Consider the following 12,479-nt stretch of genomic DNA (forward strand, 5'->3'; position numbering starts at 1 on the left):
TTAGTCTGTGAAGTCAGTTTAATTTATTTAAAAGGACATCTTTTCTTTCCTAAAAATCCAGGGATTTCTGGAGAGAAAGGCCACATAAGCTTACTTGCATCCTGAGAAGTACAGCTCCTCCTTATAGCAAATATTGAAATATTTTATAAAAATAGGTATTTTCTATTTGTGTTACTGAATATTATTGAATTCTATAATCCATGAGTTACAATTAAATGAAAAAAAATACACTGTCATTCTTTCAAATGAAATAATAAACTCTGAATAATAAACATATAATTTAAAGACGATACTCCTTGAGTAAGGGCATTTTGTTTCAGTTTTATGGCAAAATAAAGACTTGCTTTATTAGTGTAAATGACTAAGTTCTTTGAATTGCTTCATCAGTAAGATTAATTTATTTTCTTTTAATTAGGTCCCTGTGGCTAATATTGGCTAGTACTATTAGCATGTCCTGCACTGAAAATGGAGCTTAGAGACTTCACACAGACTTCAGTCACATTTACATGCCCACAGCAATGGCATCAAACTGAGTTGTAGACAAGCCATAATTAATGGTATTGAATTATTAACGTCCAAATTCTTTTTGAAATAAGATGAATGTCAGTCCTTTTTAATGATACTGCGATGTGGACAAATGTCACTGAATTTAATAGAGGTAGCTGGTGCCTAAGGACACTTACCTTCTCATTAGCCCTGTTGAGGTCTGAGATCAGGGCATCAACATTCTCCTGCAAGACTACACAAAGCTCAGGCCAAGAGAATCTATCTAGGATGCCTTCTGGTTGTTTTATAAGCACACAGCCTGCTATCAAATGCTGGTATAAGCTATGAAGGAAGGTTAGTTTCTCCTGAAACAAAAGGAGAATTACATGATGTATCTGAACAGTGTTAGAATTGAAATATGTGCATCACATGGGCAGTAATATGAACTACATGCAAGTGAAAAAAAGCCCACACAGCTCATACACAAACCTTTTTCAAAACACCATAATTGCTAATATTTGCAGTCATACATATTGAAGCGAATAAGAAAACAGTTTTTACAAAATGTGTCTATTCAGACATAATATATAAATGCCTATATAAATACAGAACAGTCCTGCTGTTATCACAATGACTATCTGATACAGATAAAAAATCCCATGCTATTAGTATATGCAATTTATTTATTCATGGCAAAACTTTCAGTTATACTCTAACTGTACCCACTTACAACTGCACAGCTGCAGAGCATGCAGAACATTCTCTGATTGCCTTGGCAGCACAACACACAATTTATACAACTATCACTCTAAAGTCTTTTTTAAATTGTTTTTGTATGGATTATATATGAGACTAAATGGCCAGACAAAATAGGCTTATAGCTTCATGAGTTAAATTCCATAAGCCATGCCTCATTCATTTACACTGATTTTAGTCAGTAATACAATACATTGATGCAAGTTATAAATAAACTTTAGCAACAATAGCATGCTATAGAAATTCCATCCTTAATGCTTTCAGTACATATACGCAACTTAGCAACTTTGATTAAGACAACAATAGCAAGTTGTAGCTGAAAAGTCGCAAGGACAAAGTCTGTAAACTATTGCAAAGGTTCCCATTATTTTCAGGGGTCTTGGTGGAGGTTTTACATTAAGAAAATATGGACGGCGAAGTTTGGAAAGTTGGATTTTTCTGAGCCTTTTCCATTACACTTAGGTATATTTTCTCACAATTATTGCATGGCATTTTAGGTAATTAAAAGTGAATTGTAGTTCAGTTTAGTTGAACTTTGTTTCTAACAGATCCACAAACTCTCCAAGGAAAATCCAGTGTGCCACCATCATTACATCTGACGTTTGAGCTGTGATAAAATTAGGACGATAATTATCCATTTGGCGCAAGAAACAGGATTCCAAGACCCCAAATCAATTCACACATGTTGAATGCAACCACAGGGTTGTAGACATGCTGACTTTACAATATAGCCAGACTTCTAGTTTCCTCCACTTTAATCATTATCTGATGTGTGTAACAATTCCAGCTGCTTCATGTGGACCCTATTTAAATACCAGACTGTAAAAGAGGTGGAAAGAATGTTTCCTTTTTACTCAGTTGGCATCCATGTCCAAATTTGTGGAAGTAATGAGCTCAATATGCACAACAACTACAAGTACATCATTGCCATTACTAGTACAGAACTGCTTTATTGGGTGGAAAAAGCAACAAAATTAACATCTGTTAATACATATAAGGAGAGAGATAATAGTTCTGAAATAAGACATTGTAGACCCATTCCCACATACAGCACACCACAATCAGCTAATAGATAAAAGGTAAGAATTTCTAGGCTTTGTGGCATGCATGCAAAACTACCTCAATTTCATATTTGCTACCTATACATTTCCATGTGAATAAGCAATTAACATATGATAATGACAATATTACATGTTTCAATTGTAAAACATTTCTGCTAACTTTTAATTTGAAAGAAAGAAATAATTGTTCGTCAGGCATAGATTTTAAATAAAGTCTGTTTTTCAAAAATTCAAAATACTCAAATGATTAAGCTATTAGTTCTGATACAGAAGAAAGGAGAACCAACATGTCATGAAATCCTGTACATATTAAACACATATTTCAAAATACGTATCTTAAAATCATATTTTAGGGATAAATCTGTTAAAACTAAGAGTAACCATCTGATGTATGTAAATGTATAAAGCTGAGATTAAATAAAGACTCTTTGACAGTCATCTTGTCTCTAGTAATACCTCCATATCCTTCTGGTAAGCCCTGGTAAGCTTCTGGATTTCATTTTCAGATTCTGTGGCACGTACTCGCTCTTTCTCCCAGCATTGCTGTACATCCTGTAGTTCCATTTTTAAAGTTTCTATTAAAGTCTCTCTGTCTGCACACTTAGTGTGCAGACAGCTCAACTCTTTATTGGCATCAGCCATGGTATCTTGAGCTTCCTGTAAAACAGAGGAATTTAACAGAAAAGCTGGTATAAATTTTACTCTATAAAATGCTACCTTATTCAAGTGTTCATCACCTGAGGAAAAAACAGTCATATAACCACATGTATTCACAAGATTCCAGGCTAGGTGGACTTTATCTTTCAAGAAGAGAATTTCAAAACTGACAATAGGCCTCTTCAACAGCTTGCAACTAGACAGCATTGGAAATCCATCTCTGACAGGTAAAGGCTCCATGATGCAGTAATCTACACAGTACCCTCTATGCCCACAAATGAGATGCAGAACACAGGGATGCAACTTATCCTTTGCAGAGTGTAACACTCTCAGACCTATTGAAAAGATACATTATTTTCTTAAGAGAATCCCTGATCTGTTAGCACTGAGTCTGCAAGCAACATAGCTGCTGTTGTGCATTGTATTCTTTACATGCAAGATAAAAAAAGTGAGGACTCTCTTTAGGGGCTTGACCATGGGAAATAAGTAATCAGAAAGGGTCATAAATACATAACCAACACCAAAATCTCACCAGGTAAACACAGAACTTAATACACAATCCCCTCTGAGCCAAAATATGGTGCAGTTACACTGGATTTCCAGCACCACTAAAGTTTGCAAAAGGTCAAACTGAAAGCACTGTTTATTTTTCATAAAATCATAGTTTCACAGACCATAAAATCATACAAAAGACTCCACCAAATTCATCAGAAAATGACAAATTTTATTATTCTAAATAAAAACATTAAAATATTAAAGTAATTTTAATTTCCTAGTACAAATGCTTTCAGACTCAATCTAGATCTTGATCATCCATACAATATTAATACCAAAAATTTAGAGAGATTGAAAACTGGCATACTGCATAAAAACCAGTACCCTGTGTGTGTAGCAAGCTCAGTTTATGTGTGAAGAATACAAGTATCTCTAGGAAAGGGTTGCAAAATTTTTAGGTGACTTAAAAAGGTGTTGTAAAAGAAGTCCTAAATCTTCTGAACATAAATTAGTAAAAAAAGTTAATAATAGGTGACAACACATCATGTGCAAGTATCCATTAATGTGAAGATTCAGTGAATGTTACAGAAAAGCACTGCACAAAACATAAAGCAGCATATCCTCAGAAAAAGAATCTGAAAAACGCTGTGTTTACAGACATTCTATTTTGGCAGCAATACAATACAGTGCTAGTTGGGAGATTAAGTTAAAACACTACCTCAGGACTTGCTCACTCCCTTGGCTATTGATTTAACCAGACAGGACATTACAAAAGTGGTGTCAGCCAAAAGCAGAAAAACAAAATTTTGTTCCAAAACTAAAGGAAAGAGCTCTCAAGTGTTTTTATCTCAAGTAACTTTTACTCCAAGAAATTTTAGGCCACACACTTTATAGATGTTAAAGACAACTTGATGCATCACATCAATTAACCTTTCTGATAAACACAAAAAAATTAACTAAAGAATTGACATCTTTAATAAAATATATACCTTCATATGCAGAGGTATTTAAATTCTCTTTACCTTTTCTTGAGAAAAATGGCTAAACAAAAAAGATCACTGAAAACAATTTCAATATAAAACAATACCCTGCAAATTTATCAATGTATTTTAATTATTTCAGAAGTGCAATCATTGAAATTATGTACTTTATAGTGGTAACCAGGATAAAGCAGCATGGTTTCACACAAACTTGCGAGGTAAACTAGTTTGCTCAACAGACTACAATGATATAAAGACTTATCCTGACAAGAAAAAAAGATACTTTTAATCCAGAAAGATACCTTTTGCAGAATGTTCATATTTTATGCTAAGTTCATTAAACCATACCTTAAGGTCTTGTCTTAAAGCACACATTTTCTCCTCAGATACTTCAAGTTCTTTTGTCATCTTTTTACACAAAGCCTTCGTTTTCTTAAGCTGCAAAAAATATGAAAGTCAAAGAGGCTTTTACAGAAAGGCTGCAGTGATCTATTCAATATAATATAAAGGAAGAATTTTGTATATCAAAGTAAAAAAAACAAAATTTACTTCCATTCCTTGAAGAGTTTTTGTACTCCACACAATCTAAATAACATACCATTACAAAACACTACATAACTCCTTTATAATGATTTAAAATAAAGAGTAGTGGCAGAATCCCAAATTGAGTCCATTCTTACCTATCCTATTAACTCTCAAAATACCTGACAGAAACACAGATTCTGAAATGCACTTGAAATTGTAGTAAATTATCTGGGGAATGGTTTGAGAAAACAAGTTTTTAAGTCAGTGGCCATTTGCAGAAATTGTCCAGCTACAAGCTTGATTCTTTACTGAGCACTGGATAGTACTCACATACTGTAAAAAGCAGTAATGTACCACAGAGGCACAGTGACTTTTAGGGTTAAAAGCAAAAGCAATCTCAGAGGTTGCTTAATATGTACTGAGGTATCATCATGTGTACTATCTTCACTTTGCACTTTCAAAAACGAAAACAACATACCAAAATAATCTGTATCTCTGTTTATATGATGATACTGCTAATGCCTGACATTTAAGGAGCAACTAAGAAACAGAATACCTAATTTACAAAATTTATGAATTACATTTGTTTATTTTTATATTTCGATGTCAGGAAACTTGGCAGAACCCTTAGAAATAACTACAGTAAATTAAAGAATGCTACTGGAATATTTCCAGTCTTTTTATTGGTTTACTAGTTTTTTCCCTCTATCCAAACATATTCTGGTGTATGCACTATATGTAAAGTCAGAAGCCAGTTATCTACAAAACACTTCTACACCTTTCTAGTTTGTTAGTTTGTGTGACTACACAAACTAACTAGATCTTTTAATCAAATGTTTAACACAATAAGTTAAAGATGACACATGACAAGTCTACCAGCAGATTTCACATATACATATAGGTGTACACATACATTAATAAATTCATCAATATGTGGGATCTTGTTGAAAATTTTTTTATAAAGAAAACCACTAAAATTTGCTTACTGTTGTGTTGCTTACTAAAACCCTTCCTTATTGTGTATCAAAACATCCTAGTTTTATTGCACAGTGCCCTTCATAGTCCCCTTGTCCATTATTGTATTATTAAAATGTTTTATTATTAAACATATCTCACACATAAAAAGCCAAAAGCAGCATTCTCTGTGGGGGCAGGGGTAATCAAGAAGGACAGAGCACTGCCCTTTCTGTGCACCACGAAGGTGCTCAGTGATCTCTGGCTCCATATGACAACTTCAGGGTCAGTCACACACAGTCCTACTGGGAAGTCTTGTGGCAGGTCATCTGTTGGTCCTGCTCTGCTTGCGATTTATTTTCCTTGACAGTTCATTCTTCTTTCTGTCAGAACACTCTCTTTGCTTTCTTAGAAGCCACCCCCTTGGTCTCCCCACTGCTGTCTCTGGCACAGTTTCACAACAAAGCACATCACTAAGCCAAAGCCTGCTGAGTCGACTTTTCAACTGTGCTGCCTATCACGTGATGCTCCTCCTCCCAAATAACAATTCGCTGTGGGTAATATGTTCCTAGTTACTCTGCAGCTTCCAGACTTGGGTCTCAGAAGAGTTTCATAATGACTATACACATCAGTTCTCTTATCTCACTGGGAGAGACTTAACAGTGCTTGCTGTTTAAAAAGTATAATTGTTACCATGGTCACTTGTTTTTGTGCCCCTTGAACAAACTCAAAGGTCTTGTGGGAGATCATTCTTTTCCCAATAGAAGGGGCAAAGCTGATATACTTTTCTTTTTTTTATTTTTGCTTTTTAATTTTTTTAACCTGTTGAGCGACTAGCTAGACAGTAGGTTTTGTCTTTTGTTTGTCAAAACAAAAGACAAAACCTAAACATGAAATAGAGTGCTGGCACCTTTACAATCTCATCACACCTTGACTTTCTGTATTTGCCAGTTTTATTCAAAAACCAATCACAAGTTTGTACAAAAAGTTTCAATGGTGCAGTTAACTTCTTTCTACAGCCTTTAAAGCCACAAATTAATAAAACATTTACACCCAAGAGGAGTAATTTAGTCAGACTAGCAAAACACACAAGAAAATAAATGCAAAACTGTAACTTCTAAGTCAGTGGTATAAAAGGATAGTAGGAGTGCATGGAAAACATCTGATTTTTTTCAAGGGTAAGTTTCTCAAAACTGAAATATTTCCATTATTTTCTTAGATAGCCTAAAGATCGTATTCTAACAGTCCTATTTTAATTAAAATTATAGCAAAATAGCTGCTAAAGAGAATCCACTGAAAACACTCTACTCAGAAAATTATATCAGTTTTAGAAGTACAAGGGAGCATGACCATTTACACGTCTGATAGCAGTGACTACTAAGGCTCAACCATTGTGTATTTAGGAACACTGCAGTATATGCAGCTGCCCTCTTAGATCATTTTCTTTTAACTAAAATTCTATATATGAACGGCTTGTTATCCTAAATGTTTTTTTAAAATAACCCCAAAAGACTAAACAAGAAATTCAAATTAAACTAGAAAGACAAAAAACTGTTCTCCTTTTCCCCACAAATGTGAAACTTTACTGTAGGGCAAGCTTAGAGAAATAGTAGCAACAGAGATTTTTTCTTCAGGCATACTTGAAGCTGTCTACTCAACATTCCCACTCTTCTGCTGTTTTTTTACAAGCAAAGTGTATGTTCCGCTGCAGGCCAAATGCGATACATATAGTGCCAAACATTGCAAGTGTTACCTCATTAGACCTATCTTCCAGCTTGTTCTGGTAAGCTGTCAAGGTACACCTCAAAGTCTCAACGACAGAGCAGCTCAGAGGTTTATCTTTGTCCTCACAAGTGCCTGAAGGAAAACACAGAACAAAAATTAAGCCTTAAAGCCACAGAGAGAAAATTACTCACCCTGGATGTGAGGTATTAGAATTAGTTAGGGCTTCAGTGACAATACAGAACACTGAAGAGCAGTCTTGTTTGCCATGAGAGATATAGCTGTATAGCCATGCTTTCACAGCAAATATAGCTAAAAGACATCTGTATAAGAGCTTTAATAGAAGATACAGAACTGTAAATTCTGAATTAAATTTATAGCTAATGCATTTGGTATGCAGTCTCACATATTATTTCTACTGTGGTCAAACGTGTGTCACTCAGTCAGACAAGCCAACTTTGAAACCACATAAATATATACTTTAAAAAACATGTTTGAAAGTTAAGAATGCTACACTTTTCCTGACATTATTTTGCTGTTGTGACTAAGCATGCATATAGTAATGCAGTATTTCATTTACTTAAAGCCTTATCAAGCCAAAGATCACATGATTATGTTATGCTTGGAGAGGACTTAACAACATTTTAAATTATCTTGAAAGTCATTATAAAGGAAATGAAAAAAAGAAAATTATCTATTTGCAGAGTCCTATGTAATGGTACAATTATAAATCTGATATATCCATTATAGACACACTAAATGTATTTATTAAACTTTTAGATTGAGACTTCTGATCTTGTTGCCATAACTGGGGACATATTAACAAGACCATTCCAAAGTGCATAGAACAATGTGCCAAAAAGGCGAAACAACACTGCATTGATCAAGAGGTCACAAGATTTCAGCTGATATTCAGCTTCCAAGAACAAACTTTTCTTTTTTCCTAGTGTTACACCACAAGACTAGGTTACTGACAGACCAATCCTCTCAGCATTATTTATATTCTTAAGAAGCATTTATTACTTACTTTGTAGAAAATTATAGTATAAAACTTTGAAACAATTTTTAACATGTTCTATAAGCAAAACTATCTTCACCAACTCTAACAGCATCCTTCTTTTGCAAAAGTGAAAAATCTGTGGGATTTTAAATCCAGGAAGGCTAAATCATAGTAACTCTCAGCACAATTAAACAATGATAGAGGTGCTGATCACCAGTGTCACTATACAATTTACACAGAGTGGCTTATAAAGTGAAATCAGGTACTAAAGTCTGAGAATTTTCTTTGGCTCTCCATAAAACCTTATCAGAGGAGGCCACCTACATACTTGCAGGGCATTTTTTACAAAATTCTATGTTTAGTGTCATTAATAATTCTACTAAGGCATTGTATAAAAATGATTAAATTCCTCCGGTAGGCTACACATAACACACTAATAGAACTTAGTGGAAAACTTACTTAAGTGCACATGTCAGAACATATTGCCAACTGCTGTTTACAAAATTCTTTCAATTAGTTAGCCTCTTCTCTCCCGACTTTTGAAAATACCACAAAGTATAAAGGGATGTTCAAGCTGGACTAGGTGTTACAGCCAAATCCCACCTATTCAAAGCAACATATATTTGCAAGACTGCTTTGAGTAAAAGGAGCAAGATCAGCTCTACAGCATGCACATCCCAGTGACAGACCTCTGTCCTATCAGCCACTCCATCTACTTACCACAGTTTCTAAAAGTCTGTAGAGTCAGGGAAAAAGCAAGAGTTTCTTAATGACAATTCAGAACCCTGTGAATCCTAGAGATACCCCAAACAACAGTGTTACACTTAAAACCAATCTAAGAAGAATTCATAAAATCTGACCTCTTTTGAGAAGTTAAGATTTCACATTGAAGAAAGTGACAAGTGTGACCTTACAATAATTTTTATCACATAACCACAGCTATAGCTATGCACAGAGCTCCAGTCCAGTCTTCTCATTTACAAGACCAACCTCTCACTACTACCCATTGTATGAACATTCTGCATTGATCTTGTTGCACAAAAAAAATAAACACCATTTTTTCATACTTGCAACTCTAGCAAAGTGGTAACATACAATTCTCGTTCAGTTTAAAACAATACCTATCAAGTCGATCCAAGAGTTATCTTCCATACCATAGTTTTTGTCAAACAGTCTAAATAATGTATTTTCATATTTTAAGTCCCAACCTGCAATGATGTTATTAATATCATGTTTGCCAAAATTAGAATTTTGCCAGTAAACTTTTCATGCTGTCATTCCTTGCCTTTGCTGTAACCCTATCTCTAGGAGGCTCAATCTGCCAATAGAAATACAGATTCAGCCTACCTGCATTATCTGAAAACAAACCTATAGCTTTAATGCTGTCCAAATGTTGTCTGACTTCATACAACTGTGCAGGAGACATGCAACATAATCCAGATACACTCTTTTGTGGTAGAAGCACCATGTCACCAATGAGATAAAAAACCCAACCCAGTACTTGAAGTGTATGCCCAGTATTGCCCAAGAGTTTGAAGGAAGAATTTGGGGAAAATGCCAAGCCCCATACAAGTCTTACAGAAGTATTCAAGTGAATAAACTCTTAAATCTGCTGTTTCAGACTTTCTGCTAGCTGTACTGGGCCAAGGGTAGGAAAAGAGATAATTTTCTTCATAACAGCTCATATGGTGCTGTGTTTTAGATTTTTGACCAAAAGAAGGTGGTGCTAACTCAAAGCAGTTAACACTCCTAGGACTTTGCACTCATTTCACCTTTTTCTTCAGATTACTACAACCACAATTAATTTTTCCTGAAGAGAAACATTCCTAAGAACATACCCTATTGATAAATAACTGCACAATGTGATAAACTGAAAAGACACAAAGTGAATTCATGCAAATGAATCAATGAGAATAACAATGCTCTAGAAAATGTATAAAGGTCACTGGAAAAGGAGAAAACATGGATTTATGCTTGTTATTTTGACATGTATAAAGAAAAAAAAATCTTTCTAAAACCATTTAGGTTTTCATCTGTACTGGGTTTGCATGGGCTGGGTTTTGATAGCAGGGGGGCTCCAGGAGTGGCTTCTGTGAGGAGCTGCTAGAAGCTTCCACCACGTCCGGCAGAGCCAATCCCTGGTGGCTCCAAAGATGCGATGTGCCACTGGCCAAGTCTGGGCCAATTAGAAATGGTGATTTTGTGATAACAGGTTTAAGAACAAATCAAAACAAATGCTGTGGCGCAATTTTAATTGTCACTACAGAGAAGCAGGAGTGAGAACAAGTGAGAAGAACAACTCTGCAGACACCAAGTGGAGAAGAAGGGACAGGAGGTGCTCCAGGCACCAGGGCCCACATTTCTCTGCAGCCCATGGTGCAGCCCATGGTGAGGCAGCTGTGCCCATGCATCCCATGTAGGGCCACAGGGATGCATAGATCCACCCGCAGACCATGGAGGAGCCCCGCACTAGAGCAGGCAGATACCTTGGAGGAGGTTGTGATCCTGTGGAAGGCCTGTGGAGAGAGGGCTCCTGCTGCCAAGCTTGAGTAGCCTGTCCTTGGAAGGATTGCACCCCATGGAAGAGTGACCCACGCTGCAGCAGTTTTGGGAGGACTGTTGCCCGTGGAATGGACCCACGGTGCAGCAGTTTGGAGGGAGCTGTTGCTGATGAGATGGAGCCACGTTGGAGAAGCTCTCAGTGAACTGTCTCCTGTGGGAGGGACCCTGCGGTGCAGCAGGAGAAGGACTCCTCTCCTGAGTAGCAGGAGAAGCCACGGGTGATGAACTGACTGTAACACCCATTCCCTGTCTCCTTGCAGCTGGATAGGACATAGAGCTGGCAAAGGAGGTAGAGGGAGGGATGAGGGAAAGGTGTTTTTTTAAGGGTTTGTTTTACTTTTCTTATCCTGCTCTGATTTTTTTAGTAATAAGTTCATATCTGTAAGTTAAGCCTGTTTTGCCTATGATGGTATTTGATGAGTGAACGCTCCTGGTCCTAACCATGAACCCTTCCTTAAATTTCCTCTCCTCTGTCCAGCTGCATGAGTAAGCAGCTTTCATGGGTGCCTGGCATTGGCCCACATCAACTGGGCTGACGACCAATACTATCTATAAAAATATAGTATTGTCTTCTCTTTACTGTATAGCCTAATAATCATAGACTGATTAGCACTTGAATTAAGAGGCTGAATCTTTAGTGTTGGATCTTTAATACTGACAAATTTTTAAGTAGATCTCTCAACCCCTTGAGTTCAGTGTTGACCACAAGAACAAGACTTCCCTATCAGCTGTGGCTCATGTAGCCCCTCATCTAGTAATTACACTACAAAGATATATTTAAGATTTTTACTTTTATTGGCATATACGTATTCCCATTTCAAATATAATAACAATGATTTTTTAAGACTTTAATAAATGCTATTAAATACAAAAAAATAAAAGTATACCACAGTAATAATATAATAAAGCAAAAGCATTAAAAATTAACTTTCAAATTTAAAAGCACAGCAAATAAGTAGAACAAAAGTCTTAGTCAATGTATATTCTAATATTAAAAAACTGTAATTGACTGTAAAGACTCAGTCAATCCACTGCAAAACTAAATTCTACTATATGCCTCAAGAGCCTCTTCAGAGTTCCTAAAGCTTGAAAAAAAAAGATCTATTTAAATTAGTTTAAAAGTTACCTCACACAAAGCAAATTAATACCAAAGGTACTGTTACTGAATTTCTAATATTATAGAAACAAGTCAAAGTTGTTCTCAGCAAGGCTTACCATCCAAAAGACAATTGCTGCTTTGGAAATTGCACTTTGGCAGCAGTATCCAGAGTTATTATCCCC

General features: G+C 35.8%; 1 protein-coding gene across 1 annotated transcript in view; it reads right to left on the reverse strand.

Moving 5' to 3' along the window:
- CCDC171 (coiled-coil domain containing 171) overlaps nucleotides 1-12,479 on the reverse strand; it is a 145,273-nt gene that overhangs the window by 86,722 nt on the left and 46,072 nt on the right. Inside the window, 4 exon segments of the mRNA XM_041416474.1 lie at nucleotides 684-851; nucleotides 2,760-2,960; nucleotides 4,784-4,873; nucleotides 7,668-7,771. Of these exon segments, the coding sequence (XP_041272408.1) occupies nucleotides 684-851; nucleotides 2,760-2,960; nucleotides 4,784-4,873; nucleotides 7,668-7,771 (563 nt within the window).

This window comes from Onychostruthus taczanowskii, unplaced genomic scaffold, assembly GCF_017590055.1.
Source record: "Onychostruthus taczanowskii isolate IOZ18803 unplaced genomic scaffold, ASM1759005v1 scaffold52, whole genome shotgun sequence".
In the NCBI taxonomy this organism is placed as follows: domain Eukaryota; kingdom Metazoa; phylum Chordata; class Aves; order Passeriformes; family Passeridae; genus Onychostruthus; species Onychostruthus taczanowskii.